Source organism: Leucoraja erinacea, chromosome 7 (assembly GCF_028641065.1).
Source record: "Leucoraja erinacea ecotype New England chromosome 7, Leri_hhj_1, whole genome shotgun sequence".
Classification (NCBI taxonomy): domain Eukaryota; kingdom Metazoa; phylum Chordata; class Chondrichthyes; order Rajiformes; family Rajidae; genus Leucoraja; species Leucoraja erinaceus.
The window spans coordinates 3149947-3168083 of NC_073383.1; the positions used below are offsets into that span (position 1 = coordinate 3149947).

At 44.4% G+C, this 18137-nt stretch overlaps 1 protein-coding gene across 1 annotated transcript in view; it reads left to right on the forward strand.

Moving 5' to 3' along the window:
• Window positions 1-18137, forward strand: part of LOC129698573 (microtubule-associated protein 2-like) — a 384661-nt gene that overhangs the window by 308304 nt on the left and 58220 nt on the right. Inside the window, 1 exon segment of the mRNA XM_055637661.1 lies at window positions 9530-9574. Within this exon segment, the coding sequence (XP_055493636.1) occupies window positions 9530-9574 (45 nt within the window).

The following is an 18137-nucleotide window of genomic DNA, read 5'->3' on the forward strand; positions in this document are numbered from 1 at the left end:
AGCCATTTGTGTGATGCGAGGACACTTGCGTGAAGGCAGAAGGGTGAGATTAATTAAAAGGAGAATTAAGAGGAAGTCTCACTGGGTGAAGCCCATCTTTCAAAGGAGACCTCTATTTGGACAATATGAGAAGCTTCTACCGGGGAGGCAATCTGCAGATTTCCTTGATCACCTTTTCCCTGCTCCAAGGAGCCCACAGGCAGTGTTGACTTCTCCTGTGGAATCTCCTGCTGCCTCTCTATCTGCCTCTCCTACTGCGTCTCCTCCTCCTCCTGCTTGACACAAGCCTTATTGGCATGTTTTGTTCCCTTTCCTTGGACTTTTCTTGGAGCCATCTCTACAAGTCTTCCTCTTAAAAAGATTCTCCAGCAATGAGGTGAAACGCCCTCGATGGACCCAGGTCATGTGGTGATATTGAAACCGCCTTTTTCCCCCCCCTGTGCAGCTGCCGGGTTCACCGCGCCCAGGACTTCCCACGGTAGACTCAAGAGTCACTAAGGTTAACGCACGGGCCACTACGTTATTAAAATGTTTCAATTCTTAACCACAAGAGTAAAATTGACTGGTGGAAAATTTCAAACATGTTTGATTTTTGGCAAGAGTAGACAAGTTACACGAGTACCTGCCGTTAGCGCCACGATGCACTACGTTGCGTCCACGATTGCCGCACGCTAATCGTACTTTATTACCACGAGGTTTAACTCGGGTTACCTCTTGTGTCAACTCGCAACGTGAGAATGGCCTTTAAGAATTATCTGCTAACACATAAGTGATGCAGATTTTCAAGATGCGGGTACCATTTGCAAAAACTGCATCCAATGCCAAGTGCCCATTGAGAAAATGAGAAACCATTTTTTGAAATACTGCATTCAAAGTTAATGTACTTTATTTTATGCTGTTCAGCAGGGAGTTCTCGGATTTAGACCAAGTGACAATCGGAGACAATATATTTCTGAGTCATGGTGACATGGCTTATATATATTATCTTACTTAGAAATAATATATATAAGCATCTGGATAAACAGGGTCTGATTAGGAACAGTCAACATGGATTTGTGCCTGGAAGGTCATGTTTGACTAATCTTCTTGAATTTTCTGAAGAGGAAATTGACGAGGGTAAAGCAGTGGATGTTGTCTATATGGACTTTAGTAAGGCCTTTGACAAGGTTCCTCATGGAAGGTTGGTTAAGAAGGTTAAACTGTTGGGTATAAATGTCGGAATAGCAAGATGGATTCAACAGTGGCTGAATGGGAGAAGCCAGAGGGTAATGGTGGATGGCTGTTTGTCGGGTTAGAGGCAGGTGACTAGTGGGGTGCCTCAGGGATCTGTGTTGGGTCCTTTGTTGTTTGTCATGTACATCAATGATCTGGATGAAGGGGTGGTAAATTGGATTAGTAAGTATGCAGATGATACCAAGGTAGGGGGTGTTGTGGATAATGAAGAGGATTTCCAAAGTCTACAGAGTGATTTAGGCCATTTGGAAAAATGGGCTGAAAGATGGCAGATGGAGTTTAATGCTGATACATGTGAGGTGCTACACCTTGGCAGGACAAATTAAAATAGGACGTACATGGTAAATGGTAGGGAATTGAAGAATACAGTTGAACAGAGGGATCTGGGAATAACCATGCATAGTTCCTTGAAGGTGTAATCTCATATAGATATGGTGGTAAAGAAAGCTTTTGGTATGCTAGCCTTTATAAATCAGAGCATTGAGTATAGAAGCTGGGATGTAATGTTAAGATTGTACAAGGCATTGGTGAGACCAAATCTGGAGTATGGTGTACAATTTTGGTCGCCCAATTATAGGAAGGATGTCAACAAAATAGAGAGAGTACATAGGAGATTTACTAGAATGTTGCCTGGGTTTCAACAACTAAGTTACAGAGATAGGTTGAATAAGTTAGGTCTTTATTCTCTGGAGCGCAGAAGGTTAAGGGGGGACTTGATAGAGGTCTTTAAAATGATGAGAGGGATAGACAGAGTTGATGTGGACAAGCTTTTCCCTTTGAGAATAGGGAAGATTCAAAAAAGAGGACATGACTTCAGAATTAAGGGACAGAAGTTTAGGGGTAACATGAGGGGAACTTCTTTACTCAGAGAGTGGTAGCGGTGTGGAATGAGCTTCCAGTGGAAGTGGTGTCAGCAGGTTCGTTGGTATCATTTAAAAATAAATTGGATAGGCATATCGATGAGAAGGGAATGGAGGGTTATGGTATGAGTGCAGGCAGGTGGGACTAAGGGAAAGAAGTTGTTCGGCACGGACTTGTAGGGCCGAGATGGCCTGTTTCCGTGCTGTAATTGTTATATGGTTATATGATGTGCTATTTAAGGAGGCGGTGAATAGCTTGTGTGATGGAAGCCCTTGCCTTTGTTGCTGGTGGAGGTGGAGATCAGATGTGTGGGAGGTGCTCTTGTATGTAGCCTTGGACAAGTAAAGTGCAGACTCTGTGTGTAGGTGATAGAACTTCTATCAAGTCTCCCCTCTACCTCCAATGTTCTCGAGAAACCAATCCAAATGTATCCAACCTCTCCCTGTAGCTGAGACTCTCTAATAGACAATGGACAATAGGTGCAGGAGTAGGCCATTCAGCCCTTCGAGCCAGCACCGCCATTCAATGTAATCATGTCTGATCATCCCCAATCAGTACCCCTTTCCTGCCTTCTCCCATATCCCCTGACTCCGCTATCTTTAAGAGCCCTATCTTTAATCCAGGAGGCATTCTGTTAAACCTCCTCTGCACTCTCTCCATAGCCTCCACATCTTTCCTATAATGGGGCAACCAGAACTGCACACAATATTCCAAACGTGGCCTAACCAAACTCCTATAGAGATTTCCTGACTCTTGTACTCAATGCGAGAATTCCACAGATTTATAACTCTCTGGGTGAAAAAGTTTCTCCTCATCTCAGTCCTAAGTGGCCCAATCCTTATTCTTAAACTGTAACCCCTGGTTCTGGACTCCCCCCAACATCGGGAACATTTTTCCTGCATCTAGCCTGTCCAATCGCTTAAGAATGTTATATGTTTCTATAAGATTCCCTCTCACCCTTCTAAATCCCAGTGTTCATCTTGATATAATGTTTGCTGAGATTAACACTGCACTTTCACTAGTTTGTCGCTGTGGAAACAAATGATTTTGGTAACTACTAATCAATATAATTGATGTTCCCTGAAACAAAGTGTAATAAATGCCACTCCAAAAGGCATGTCTTTGCTTTATCTTTTACTAAATAAATGTATTTATTTTCTGTTCATCTGGGTGAGGATGTGAATTCCATTTCTCCCTGGAGGTAATTAGTAAATACATGATCAGAGGCTAAAGCTAATCAAAATAATCCATGGGTATCTAAATAATCTGTGTCCCATGAGTGGGAAGAGAATTTTAAATCAGAGGCTTGCATGGTTCCATCAGGTGAGGATGTGGTTATGGCATAGGGAATGCTGATCTCCTGCAGTTTAGTAGCACTAAGGAGAGTGATCAGTTTAGTAGAACTGGAGGGATGGAATAGCTCAATAAAATGTCACTAACATGAGAGAGAGGATTGCAGTCTGGCATATGAAGTTTGTTAATGTCATTATGTGGATATCCCACTTGAGGAGGGACCTTACTGGGCATGGCATTAGAAACAAGCCTGGCTTCAGTGGAAGAACATTTTGGGGAAATGTTCCCAACAAACATTTTAGGATTATTTTGAATAGGGATAAGTTTGGACCTTGGGGGAAGGTGCTAAATTGGAGTAATGCAGATGGCAACATTATTAGGCAGGAGCTAGGAAAAGTAAACTGGGAGCTGTTATTATTGGATATATCTGCATTTGACATGTCTGAGACATTTAAAGGCCAGTTGATCAAAGTTCAGGTTTGGTAGTTCCAGCAAGGAATGTCAAGGGAAGGGAACCTTGGATGACCAAAGATTGCAAATTTGATCAAAAAGAAAAAGGAAGCTTATGTAAGGATTAGGAAGATGAAATCATTCAAGGCCTTTGAGGAATACAAAGCAAGCAGGAAATAACTCAGGTGGGTGATTAGAAAGGCCAAATGGGGCCATGATGAATTGCAAAGAAAATCCCTAGGCTTTTTATATGTACATTAAAAACACGAGGATAACCAGTGAAAAGATAAGGGTGCTCGACAATAAGGGAGGGACTTTGAATTTGGAATTTGTGTTGGTCAAACTGGGCAGGACTGGCATACTCCTGCTGCTGTTTGTTACACTTTTATTTGTCCATATTTACACGGACATCACACGCATCAGCACTCGTGAGTAAGGCAAGGCAGCGCCTTTACCACCTCAGGCAATTGAGGAAATTCAGAGTGTCTCCGAGGATCCTCCAGTGCTTCTACTCAGTGGCCGTGGAAAGCATTTTGTCCGGAAATATTACCATCTGGTTTGGGAATTGCTCTGCCCAGGACAATAAGGCACTGCAGAGAGTAGTGTGTTCGGCCGAACGCACTATGGGAACTTCACTCACCCCCCTGCAGGAACTATACATCAGGAGGTGCAACTCCAGAGCCAATAAAATCATGGGAGACCCCTTCCACCCCTGCAACGGACTGTTCCAGCTGCTACGGTCAGGCAAACGCCTCTGTTGCCATGCGGTGAGAACGGAGAGGTTGAGAAGGAGTTTCTTCCCAGAGGCCATTCGGACTCTAAACTCCTATCTCATCAGGGACTAACTTTACTGAACCTTTTTCTTTTCGCCCACAATATTTAATATGTAAAAGAATATGTGATTCTGTTTGTAGTTTGTTTGGTGGGTTGTTTGTTTGTCTTTTTGCACAAAGTCTGCGAGCATTGCCACTTTTCATTTCACTGCACATCTCGTATGTGTATGTGACGAATAAAATTGACTTGGCTTGACATTTTTTAGATTAATTAATACGTTAATATTGACTGAAATAGAGGGGAAAACACTGCCACATTTCCTTTTTCCATCTTGGTCAGAAACCCCATACAATTGGGTCCATGTTTGATGCATGAACGGTTACTGGCATAAAGCTGTGCAACCTAATACCAAGTGTATTTGGCCCCTTGGCACCTTACTACTGAGTGCTGGGCCAAAACTGAGCCCAGCAGCAGAGTGGGAGTTTGGATATGTCAGGGTAATTTTTTCACAAAAAGATGGTGGATGTATAGAACAAGCTGTCAGAGGAGATAGTTGAGGCAGAGACTATCCCAACGTTTAAGAAACAGTTAGACAGGTACATGGATGGGACAGGTTTTGGATGGATATGGACCAAATGTTGACCCATATGGGCCGAAGGACCTGTTTCCATGCTGTATCACTCTATGACTCTTGCAGTTGGTCAGGTTCCTTTTGCAAGCTGTGAGTTGATGATTGCCTAGCAAGCAATAGCATGATCACATCCATGAAAAGTCAATAAAATAATAACGTCTAAGAATTTAAACAGTTGAAGACTTAAAACATTTTAGTAAATTCAATCCATTCAAAAAAAGAGAATAATCTTTTCTCCATCGGCTATCCCAGAAACGGAGACGCTCACTGTTCTTGCGCCAATGGTAACATAGGAGTGGCTCATGACACAGATTCTCCTGGGGATTCACAGCTGGTTTATGCTCAGTCATTGGACTCGGCCAGTTGGCAGCGGCTGGGTGAAGTTAGATAAACGTCGTTCCAGAGGCGCCATCAAGTTCCAGACCTTATTGTTCGAACAGAAATCTTCAACTCCCTGCACGAGGTGAACCAGAGTAGGAAAGGAAGAACAACAACTCAATGTATACAGTATCCAGAGAGTCATACAGTTATATAGATGAGAAACAGCTCTTTGACCCAAGGTAGACAAAAGTGTTGGGAGAAACTCAGCGGGTACAGCAGCATCTATGGAGCGAAGGAAATAGTAAACGTTTCGGGCCGAAACCCTTCTTCAGATTCAGATTCAATTTTAATTGTCATTGTCAGTGTACAGTACAGAGACAATGAAATGCATTTAGCATCTCCCTGGAAGAGCGACATAGCAAATGATTTGAATAAATAATAATAAGTGTCCGGGGGGGGGGGGGGGGGGTGGTGATTGGCAGTCACCGAGGTACGTTGTTGAGTAGAGTGACAGCCGCCGGAAGGAAGCTGTTCCTCGACCTGCTGGTTCGACAACGGAGAGACCTGTAGCGCCTCCCGGATGGTAGGAGGGTAAACAGTCCATGGTTGGGGTGAGAGCAGTCCTTGGCAATGCTGAGCGCCCTCCGCAGACAGCGCTTGCTTTAGACAGACTCAATGGAGGGGAGCGAGGAACCGGTGATGCGTTGGGCAATTTTCACCACCCTCTGCAATGCCTTCCGGTCGGAGACAGAGCAGTTGCCATACCATACTGTGATGCAGTTGGTAAGGATGCTCTCGATGGTGCAGCGGTAGAAGTTCACCAGGATCTGAGGAGACAGATGGACCTTCTTCAGTCTCCTCAGGAAGAAGAGACGCTGATGAGCCTTCTTGATCAGAGTAGAGGTATTGTGGGTCCAAGAGAGGTCATCGGAGATGTTGACTCCCAGGAACCTGAAGCTAGAAACACGTTCCAGACTGAGGAGTTATGAGCTAGTCCATATTTGAGCTAGTCCTTTTTGACCGACATTTCTCTAAACCTTTCTTATCCCAGTACCTGAATAAATCCACCTTGCAGACACACTGTAATCCGGATTAGTAGAGGTATTGGCAGTGCTGATATAACTACATAAACAGGGATTGAAATTTAGACAATGGTGTGATCTCACTTTTGCAATAATTTTATGGAAATCTCATTTAGATTTGCAAAGCATGCGTACAACTGTTCAAATAGGGTTGCAGAAACCTGTACCTTTCTACTAATCAGGGAGAAAGTGATGCTGGTGCTCAGAGAGGACATACTGAAGGATTCATTCACTGGGACGATATGGGAAGTGCTTGAAAATAAGAAAGGTGCAATCATTCTCATGAGATTGTACTATAGACCTCCCAATAGCAAGTTGGAGATAATGGAACAAATATGTAGAGAGATTAAAAGGTAAAGGGCCTGTCCCACTTGAGCGACCTAATCCGCGAGCTCTGGCGAGTTTACCCTCGACTCGTACTCGCAGCATGGTCGACACGAGATCGTAGGAGGTCTTCGTAACTCTCCTTCATGCTCGAGAGTGGTCTCCACATACTCGAGGCCTCAGCTAGGTCGCGGCGTTTTTTTCAATATGTTAAAAAATGCCCGCGAGTAAAAAAAGGTCGCCATGGAAAAAATCGATACTTTTTTTACTCGTAGGTTTAGTCGTAGTAGGTCGTAGTAGGTCGGCATGTTAGTCATAGGTAATCGAGGGTAGTCGAAGGTAGTCGTAGATAGTCTTCATCATAGTCGAAGGGAGGTCGAAGGAGGTCGGCTTCACTCTCCACTATTCAGTGTCCAATTTTCCCGAAGTTAGTCGCAGCTAGTCGTAGCTGGTCTTCAACATAGTTGAAGGAGGTCTTCTACATAGTCGAAGGAGGTCTTCAACATGTCATTTTTTCAAACTCTTCTAAACTCGCCAATTGGGTCGCCCAAGTGGGACAGCCCCTTAACAGGGTGGTTGTAGTAAGTGAGTTTAATCTCCCCAATGATGACTGGGATGAGCTCAGTGCAAAGGGCTTAGATGGGTCAGGATGTGTTAGGTGTATCTAAGAGAGTGCCAAAACTGTATGTGGGCAGTCTAACTTGAGGAGTACCATACTGGACTTGGTGTGCTGTCCAGCAACTCAGCGGGACAGGCAGCATCATTGGATAGGAATGGGTGACGTTTTGGGTCGAGACCCTTCTTCAGAATGAGAGTCAGCAGAAAGGGAGACTGGGAGAAATGGAAGGGTGAGGTGTGATACTGAGAGATCAAAGGGGACGAAGATCAAGGAAAATGTAGAATGTTAGCTAGGGGAAACAGACAACAAAGTATACAAAGATAACATTTAATCAGGATAGTCAGACTGGTTGGAGAACTCGAATTACTCCAGCATTTTGTGTCTATATTGGACATGGTGTTGGGAAATGAGCCTGGCCAGGTGACTGTTTCAATGGAAGAGTATTTTGGGAAAACTGATCACAATTCCATATGGTTTAAGGCAGTTATGAATAAGGATATGTATGGGCCTTGAGTGAAGGTACTGAATTACTGCATTATTAGGTGGAAGCTAAGGAGTGTAAATTGGGAGCAGTTGTTATTGGATAAGTCCAATTCTAGTATGCCAAGGTAGTTTAAGAGCGAGAAGAAGATCTGGGTGAAAGATTAGCAAAAATGGTGTAGAAATGTACAATAGATTCACTATAGTTGTCCTTTCTCATCAATGCTAGACTACTTCACTTGCACATCAAGACAAGTGTGTCAGTTTGACTTGCATGACAGACCTGATTCCTCATGTGACAATGTGAGGTCCGTTGTTTAAGGAACTCACAGTTGGCATACGTAGTAGAGGCTACAGGAGGGCACACGGCCAACCCCTCACGCTGATTCTGCAACATCAACTTTGCCTTTCAATTCCAAAGTATTCATTAGTCTCAGTCATGAATATACCCAATGACTAAACATCCACACTCATATAGGGTGGACAATTATGTTACCTTTGTCCAAAATTTCATTCACTCTTACTACATTCAGATGCATTTGCAGGAAAGGTTTTCTCTCTTTAGATGAGAAGGATGCACAAGATTGTGTAGGCCCATGGTATTACCCATGTCTGGATGTTAGACCATATTATACAGGTATTGATTTCCATCTGATAATGAATAATCACAGGTAAGGAGCCAAGTTGTAAGAGACTGTCTGAAGTTCTCTACTGCTAACTAATTATTTGACAACTGGATCAATTACACAAATAGATTTCTGTTCATATTTCAGAAATTCAAAGGATTTTGTGGTTTTACGATAGGAATTCTCGTTGTCAGCAGCAAAACCCCCTAAAAAAGCAATTTCTATCTGTTCTGCAAAGTCAACAAAAAAAGTATCAGACGCAGTTAATTTGTTTCTATGATTTCTGCTTACACACACCTTGGTGTTTCCTGGTAGACAAAAATGCTGGAGAAACTCAGCGGGTGAGGCAGCATCTATGGAGGAAGGGAAATAGGCAATGTTTCGGGTTGAGACCCTTCTTCAGACCCTGTTTCCTGAATTAGTTTTGTAAAAACAGTTGCTTCCTCTCATGATTCTGTACAGTAGTGTGGCTGCAAATGATGACAAAGGTAACACAGAGTGGAGGAGTAGAAATCAACATAAAATCAACTGTGTAAGTACTAGAGCTACAAAGGATTAGTTGGTATTCCTGATTCGTAATCCATCGCAAATGTATTAATAATATAACAACAGGAAATGCCAGAGTTCTCACAACATTTTCTATACTTTTATTTAAGTGACGACCTGCTGTCTATTTTCATCAGGCAAATCATTTGCCTTTCATTTTTCCAAAAGGAATAATATGCAGTGATATTCCATGTGTATCATTTATTTCTTATTTTCAATCTGATGTCAATGTGCCTTAAACTGATCCTTATTCTTTCCCTTGTCTACTTTTCTATTTACTTTCCTGCAGCCTCTGAAAGAAGTAATGAGAGCAAATCAGTTCCTGCTGCAGAAGGTACCATTTCTGACTTGTATCATGTCCATAATCAAATGTCCTGATGTATTGCTCACGTTCTTAAAGCTTTCAGATTCACGTTGTTTTTAAATTCAGTCACTAATCATTACTTCATGTATTATTGCTTCCTGAAGACCAAATGGATTTGTATTACACGCCAAGTATAAAATTGACCTCAACTGATATTGTAGAACAAGTGCATTTGTCTTTACTGAGTGGCACAAATTGGATGGTGGTAAATGGACAGCTTATTTTGCAAAGCACTCCATGCCCTCTGTCCCAGAATGAAGTAGGCCGCTGATTCACATTAATTAGTTTGGCACCACTGGAGAAGACCCATTTGTTTCCTCCCATTGTGATTTGCAGATTTTTGCTTTTGAAGGATGGGCTGTACCTAGGATATATTTAAACAAACTTTTTAGCAAAAAAAAAATCGAATATGGATTATTGAAGCAAAACAGTGTTGAGTTTTGCTGTAAAGAAGAGTTAACCATGCATTACACATGATGTTGCAGAGAAAGGAAAGAAGGTCTTTTGTAATGGTTTGATCATGCGAGAAATCCGCAACTGTTTCAGATTTGCATGCACTATTTAGTTCAGCTTGAGTGTAGTCAGGATGGAATCAGATCGGTGGTATCTTGAGGTTGGACGGAAGGCAGGTTGGAAATCACCGACTGTCTTCCATTTTATTTGAAGGCAGTCTATGGCTCTCAATAATTTGATGTTGACCATGATTTACGAGGATGGTGCCAGGACTCGAGGGTCTGAGCTATAGGGAGAGGTTGAGTAGGCGGGGACTCTATTCCTTGGAGCGCAGGAGGATGAGGGGTGATCTTGTAGAGGTGTATAAGATCATGAGAGGAATCGATCGGGGACATGCACAGAGCCTGTTGCCCAGAGTAGGTGAATCGAGAACCAGAGGACATAGGTTCAAGGTGAAGGGGAAAAGATTCAATAGGTAACTTTTTTCATACAAAGGGTGGTGGCTGTATGGAACAAGCTGCCAGAGGACAGAGGAGGTAGTTGAGGCAGGGACTATCCCAACATTTAAGAAACAGTTAGACAGGTACATGGATAGGACAGGTTTGGAAGGATATGGACCAAGCGCAGGCAGGTGGGACTAGTGTAGCTGGGACCTGTTGGCTGGTGTAGGGCCTGTTTCCACACTGTATCACTGCCCTCACACGTGTCTCCTCAGTACCCCGCAGTTCCGCTCATGCTTCCCCCTCCTCCTAGTTGTGACAGAGATAATGTCCCTCTAGTCCTTACCTTTCACTCCACCAGCCATCGCATACAACACATAATCCTCTGACATTTTTGCCACCTCCAACGGGATCCCACCATGAGTCACATCTTCCCACCGTCACCCCTTTCCGCCTTCCGCAGAAACCGTTTCCTCCGCAACTCCTTGGTCAACTTGTTCCTTCCCACCCAAACCACCCCCTCCCCAGGTACTTTCCCCATGCAACCGCAGGAGATGCAACACCTGTCCCTTTACCTCCCCCCCTCGACTCTGTCCAGGGACCCCGACAGCTCTTTCAGATTAGGCAGAGGTTCACTTGCACCTCCTCCAACGTCATCTACTGTATCTGTTGTTCAAGGTGTAGACTCTTATTCATCGGCAACTCCATTCGTGTAGATTGGGCGATGGTATCGCTGAACACTTCACTCAAACCGCCTGGATCTATCTGATCTTCTTGTTGCTGAACACTTTAATTTCCCTTCCCATTCCCACACTAACCATTCTGTCCTGGGCCTCTTCCACCGTCACAGTTTGGACAATCGCAAACAAGAGGAACAGCACCTCATATTTCACTTGGGCAGCTTACAACCCAGCGGTATGAACATTGATGTCTCTAACTTCAAGTAACTCTTGCATCCCCTCTCTCTCCATCCCTCCCCCACCCAAGTCATACCAGTTTCAAAGCCGTCTTGTTGAATCTCATTCTCACTCGTTTTCACCTCACAAATAACTAACCTTCATTTTTCCTTCATCATTGTTACATTTTTGCATATTTTTCATTCATTTGTTCTATAGTTCTCTACATCACCGTCTATATCTCTCGTTTCCCTTTCAATAGTCAATAGTCAATTTCAATAGTCAATAGTCAATTTAATTGTCATTTGGACCCCTGGAGGTCCAAACGAAATGCCGTTTCTGCAGCCATACATTACACACAAATAGACCCCAAGACACAACATAATTTACATTTTACATAAACATCCATCACATTGCTGTGATGGAAGGCCAAAAAAAAACTTATCTCTCCACTGCACTCTCCCCCCCCCGATGTCAGAGTCAAAGTCAAAGCCCCCGGCTGGCGATGGCGATTGTCCCGCGGCCATTAAAGCCACGCCGGGTGATGCGAGGTCGCACACCGGGTCTTGGTGTTAGAGCCCCCGGCGTGCGCTCGCAGAGTCCCGCGGCCATTCCAAGCCGCGCGGGGCAGTGATGTAGGCCCCGCTCCAGGAGCTCTTCGACCCCGCAACTCGGGCGGGAGAAGTCGCCGTTGCAGGAGCCCTGAAAAGCGGTCTCCCTCCAGGGACCCGCGGGCTCCCGGTGCCGCCGTCCGCCAGACCCGCAGTTGCAGCCTCCGCATCAGCAGCAGCAGCGGCAGCAGCAGCAGCGCTCCACCACCGCTCCACCCGCTCTGGGCTCGGCCAGCTCCGCGACGGTGAGGTGAGTCGGCACCAGAGTCCCCGGCTTCTTCTGTTGGAGGCCGCTCCTCGTTGCAGCCCCAACGACAACGGAGACCCGACAAAGAAAAGGTCGGGTCTCCCGTGCAGGGAGAGATTTAAAAGTTTCCCCCTCCCACCCCCACCCCCACCCCCACCCCCCCACCCCCCCACACACACACCCCAACAAAAAATAACAAAAAAAACTACATATAAACATAGACAAAAAATAATAAAGACCAAGACCCGGTGTGCGACCTTGCATCACCCGGCGTGGCTTTAATGGCCGCGGGACAATCGCCATCGCCAGCCGGGAGCTATGACTTTGACTCTGACATCGGGGGGGGGGGGGGGAGAGTGCAGTGGAGAGATACGTTTATTTGGCCTCCATCACAGTTATGTGATGGATGTTTATGTTAAATGTAGTTATGTTGTGTCTGGGGTCTATTTGTGTGTTATGTATGGCTGCAGAAACGGCATTTCGTTTGGACCTCCAGGGGTCCAAATGACAAATAAATTGATTCTGATTCTGATTCTGATTCTGAAAAACGCGGACAGGCTGCAGAGGCCGCTGCTGACCAGAGTCGCGCCGCCTACCGGATTTCCCCTGACTCACAGTCTGAAGAAGGGTCTCGACCCGAAACATCACCTATTCCTTTTTTCCAGAGATGCTCTGTGACCCGCTGAGTTACTCCAGCTTTTTGTGTCTATCCTTGATAAGTGATGATAGACACAAAAAGCTGGAGTAACTCAGCGGAACAGGCAGCATCTCCGGAGAGAGGAATGCGTGACATTTCGGGATGAGACCCTTCTTCAGACTAAGTGCTGGTCTTGGCATCATGTTCAGCATCGACATTGTGGGCAAAAGGGCCAGTCCTTGTGTTGTACAGTTCTATGTTCAAGTCTGTTCTTCATACTCCTCATCTCCTCCTCTTCCATGTGTGAACGCTAATGCAGAACCAAAAAGGCTGAGTAAGATATTCTTAATTAGTTGGTTTATTCGATGTTGTGCTATATATGCTGGACAACTGATGCTCATTTCATGGTAGTTATATTGCAATGTAACTAATACATATAAATACATTTTACATGTCATTTGTGGTTTGCCCTTGTTCTTTCTTAAAGCACAATATAGAATGATGATATGGAATGAGCACCCTTAATGTTCTGTCTTGTGTTTTTGCAGTCAGCAAGTTAAAAATAGATACTTGCATAACTTGTATGTAACTTGCACATAGAAGTAGAACAACGCAGATAAGATGAGAAGTTTCTCATGTCAGGTGGAATTGAATTCAAGATCCAGCTGTGATTGTGATGAATAAGTTTGTTTTAGTATTGACAAAAGATATTGGATAAGGTTTAAGAATTGAGAACATACTAATTTATTAGCTTTTATTTTAATTAGATGCTAAACCTGAAATGCAATCTTTCATTTTCAAAATTACTTTTCAAACTGAATTTTTACTTTAGGCTGGTTGGAGATACAGCATAGAACTAGGGCATTTGCCACACCAAGTCCACAGCGCCCTTTCATACTGTGTAGGAATGAACTGCAGATGATGGTTTAAACCGAAGATAGATACAAAATGCTGGAGTAACTCAGCGGAACAGGCAGCATCTCTGGAGAGAAGGGATGTGTGACGTTTCGGGTCGAGACCCTTCTTCAGGCTGACGTTAGGGGAGAGGGAGATACATAGATAAGGAAGTGTAAGGTGTGAAAATGGGACATAGGGAATGGAGATCAAGGAAAATGTGGAATAGATCATTGTTAGCTGGGAGAAGGTGACAACAGTTTCAAAATGTAGTCGGAGATAGTAAGACTAGTCAGAGAACTGGGATGGGGAAGGGATGGAGAGAGAGGGAAAGCAAGGATTACATGAAGTTAAAGAAGATGATATTCATACCGCTGGGGTGTAAGCTGCCCAAGCGAAATATGAGGTGCAGTTCCTCCAATTTGCAATGGCCCTCACTCTGACAATGGAGGAGGCCCAGGACAGAAAGGTAAGTGTGGGAATGGGAGGGGGAAGTTAAAGTGTTTAGCAACCGAGAGATCAGGCAGGTTTAGACGGACTGAGCGGAGGTGTTCAGCGAAACGATCGCTTGGTCTCGCCGATATATAGGAGTCCACACTTGGAACAGCAGATACCTCTGCCTCACCTGAAAAGACTGTTGAGGTCCTTGGACAGAATTGAGGGGGAGGTATAGGGACAGGTGTTGCATCTCCTGCGGTGGCAGGGGAAGGTACCTGGGGAGGGGGTGGTTTGGGTGGGAAGGGACGAGTTGACCAGGGAGTTGCGAAGGGAACGGTCTCTGTGGAAAGCGGAAAGTGGTGGAGATGGGAAGATGTGGCAGGTGGTGGGATCCCGTTGGGTGTGGTGAAAATGTTGGAGAATTATGTGCTGTACGCAATGGCTGATGGGGTGGAAGGTGCGGACTAGGGGGAGTCTATCTCTGTAATGACTGGGGGGAGGGGGAGCAAGAGCGGAGCAGCGGAATATTGAGGGGACCCTAGTGAAGGCCTCATCTATGATGGAAGAGGGGAACACCTGTTCCCTAAAGAATGAAGACATCTCCAATGTTCGATGTCCTGGTATGGAACACTTCAGGATCTCGACCTGAAACGTCATCCTTTCCTTCTCTCCAGAGATGCAGCCTGAGTTACTCCATCATAGTGTGTCTATCTTCACCCTTATGTAAGTTCTACACATTAGAGGCAATTTACAGAGGCCAATTAAACTACAAACCATCACATCTTTGGGATGTGGGAGATGACAGGGGCACCCGGTGGAGGAAACACATGGTGTCATAGGGAGATTGTGCAAACTCCACACAGCCAGCCCCTGAGGTCGATATGGAACCCGGCTTCTGGTACTGTGCGGCAGCAGCTGTTCCATTGTGCCGCACATTTATTTTGTGGTTATTACTATTTTTGGTTGCGTTTTCTTTTTGCTTTTCAATGTTTTTTCTGTTTACTTCATCCTATTTCTCCTCTTTATACATTTGATGCTCCATTATGTTTGCTCATTTTATTGACTATTTAACCGTAACTCCATACGGTAGCTGTTGGGATCGCTGTATAGATGAGCTTCCAGAAATTATACACGGATAAAACATTGATTTATTAGCTTGGTGTTTATGTGTATTTCAGTGTTAAATGTCATAAAATTGATAGGATCGAAAATGCATAATTGATAATATTGCATCTTGGACTTCATGAATACCATCTAGACTAACCGCTATAACCAATGAATGTTAAATGTAAGAAACTGTTTGAATGATGGAAACGGAAATATTGTCAAATTAGGGATTATGCAAAATAATGGAATTAAGAGAACAAGAGAGCACCAGCACCAGGGACCCGGGTTCAATCCTGACTACGGGTGCTGCCTGTACAGAGTTTGTATGTTCTCCCCGTGACCACGTGGGTTTGCTCCAGGTGCTCTGGTTTCCTCCCACACTCCAAAGACACACCGGTTTGTAGGCTAGTTGGGTTGGTAATTTGTAAAATGTCCCTCGTGTGTGTGTGTGTGTGTGTGTGTGTGTGTAGAATTGCGCTAGTGTGCGGGGATCGCTGGTCGGCGCGGATTCGGTGGGCCGAAGGGCCTGTTTCCGTGCTGTATCTTTAAACTAAACTAAAAGAAAGAAATAAAGAATGTTCCTAGAGATAATTGTTTTGATTTGAGAGAAGTTAATGCATAGCATTGAGAGCAGTAGCATAGGTATATTGAACATACAAAATATAAAAGAATAGAATCAGTATCCAAATCCATCATAGCAGAACAGAATGGAACATGCATGGGAAGCATCATTGCACTACCTTCATGTAGGGAAAAAAGGAATTGACAGAAAAAGAGACAAGGAACATCTGATTTACCTTCTGGGTTAATCCAATTTTAACCCAATCTGGGCAGATTGAGACAACGATATTGAGTAATTACAGCGATTAAGCTTTGCTAGTTAGTCTGCACACATCCCAGAAATGACGCAATAAAAATTGCAGTAGTGGAGGGCCTTAAGATCCAAAGATTCAAATCTTCAAAGCTTCCATTGCCCAAGTGATTCCATACTCTAACTATTTCTGCACCTCAAAATAGCTTTGTCTGCAGAATATTCATACTTTTCCCTCAAGTGTTTATCCAATTCAAATTGATTCTTTTCTCTTGTCCTTGCAAGCAGTGACTTTCAAACTCCCAACTGCTGTCAAGATAAACATTTTTCCTCGCATCTCCCATTTATTTTTTTATCCAAATGTTTAAATCAGTGCCCCTCTAATTCCCCTATTTCAAGCGGTCAAAGTCTTCTGGAGAGTAAATGATCTAATATATTTTTAAGTCTTCCTTTCATCTTAAATCTTCTAATGGTCAAAGGGGTTTTATTCTGCTGCATTCTTCCAGTAATTATATGTGTACCAATCTTTGAACTTTTCCATTTTTGAGCTCTATTTTGGTTGCCAATTTTTCTTTCCACTTTAACCAGTTCATTCATTGAAATTTAGAAGGCAAAGACAATTTTTAGTTGCAATGAAGTAAACAGCTAATAGCACAATAAAAGAAGCCACAAAATGCTAGAGTAACTCAACGGGTCAGGCAGCATCTCCAAAGAACATGGATATGTAATGTTTTGGGTTGGGACCCTTCTTCAGACTGATTGGGGTGCGATGGGTGGGGGAGAGAGAAGGGGAGAGGGAGGGGGAGAGAGAGAGAGTCGGACAAAGTCTGGCAAGTGATAGGTGGATACGGGTGAAGGTGATTTTTGATGGGCAAATGGTTGGACAAAGGCCAGAGATGGAAAGAGAAAAAGTGTGGAATAAATATAGCAGAATTTAGAGATACAGTGTGGAAACTGATCCTTCCATCCATGAAGTCCATGCCAACCACCTGCATATTAATTCTATGTTATCCCAATTTTGAATCCTGCATACAAGAGGCGATTTACATAAGCTAAGCAACCTACAAATATGCATGTATTGGGCATATAGGAGGAAATTGGAGCCACGGAAAAAATCCACGAGAACACAGGGAGATTGTGCAAACTCCGCAGAGACAGCACATGGAGTCAGAATCCAACCTGGGTTTCTTGCGCTGTGAGCCGGCAGCTTTACAGCTGCACCACTGTGCCCTCCGTTCGAATTGTGAAGCCAGAGGAAGGAATGAGGATGGGGAGGGGAGAAATCAGTGAGGGCACAGGTGGGGCATGGGCAAGAGGAGGGAGAGGGAAAGGTGGGTGAAGATGGAAGGTGGGGGTGGGGAGGGGGGAGGTTTAGTTGCCTAAAATTGGAGAATTCAATATTAATACCGTAGGGTTATTCGCTACCCATGTGAGGTGCTCTGTCTCCAGTTTGTCTGTGGCTTCACTCTGGCAATGGAGGAGGCCCAGGAGAGAAAGGTCAGGGTGGGAATGGGAAGAGCAATTAAAATGTTTAACACACAGGAAATGCAGTAGGCCTTAGTGAGCCGAGTGCACGTGTTTGGCAAAACGGTCCCAAATGTATATTTGGTCTCGCCGATGCAAAGGAGGCCACATTGGAACATTGGGTGCTGTAGATGAGGTTAGAGGAGGCGTACATGAACCTCTGCCTTGACTGGAAGAATTGCTGGGGTCCCTAGATGGACGTGAAGCATAGGTCATAGAACCACACAGTGGGGAAACAAGCTCTTTGGCCCTACCTGCCCATGTCAACCTTCTGCAGAGGTCAGGAAGAGGTGGAGAGGGGAAAATGTGACTGGTGATGGGATCATATTGGATGTGGGGGCAATGTCGGAGAATGTTGTGTTAGATGTGGAGGCTGGTAGGGTGAAAGGTGAGGACCGGGAGCACTCTGCCTTTGTTCCATCTGGGTGGAGAGGAAGTGAGTGCGGAACTACGAGATAGGGGAAATGTAGGTGAG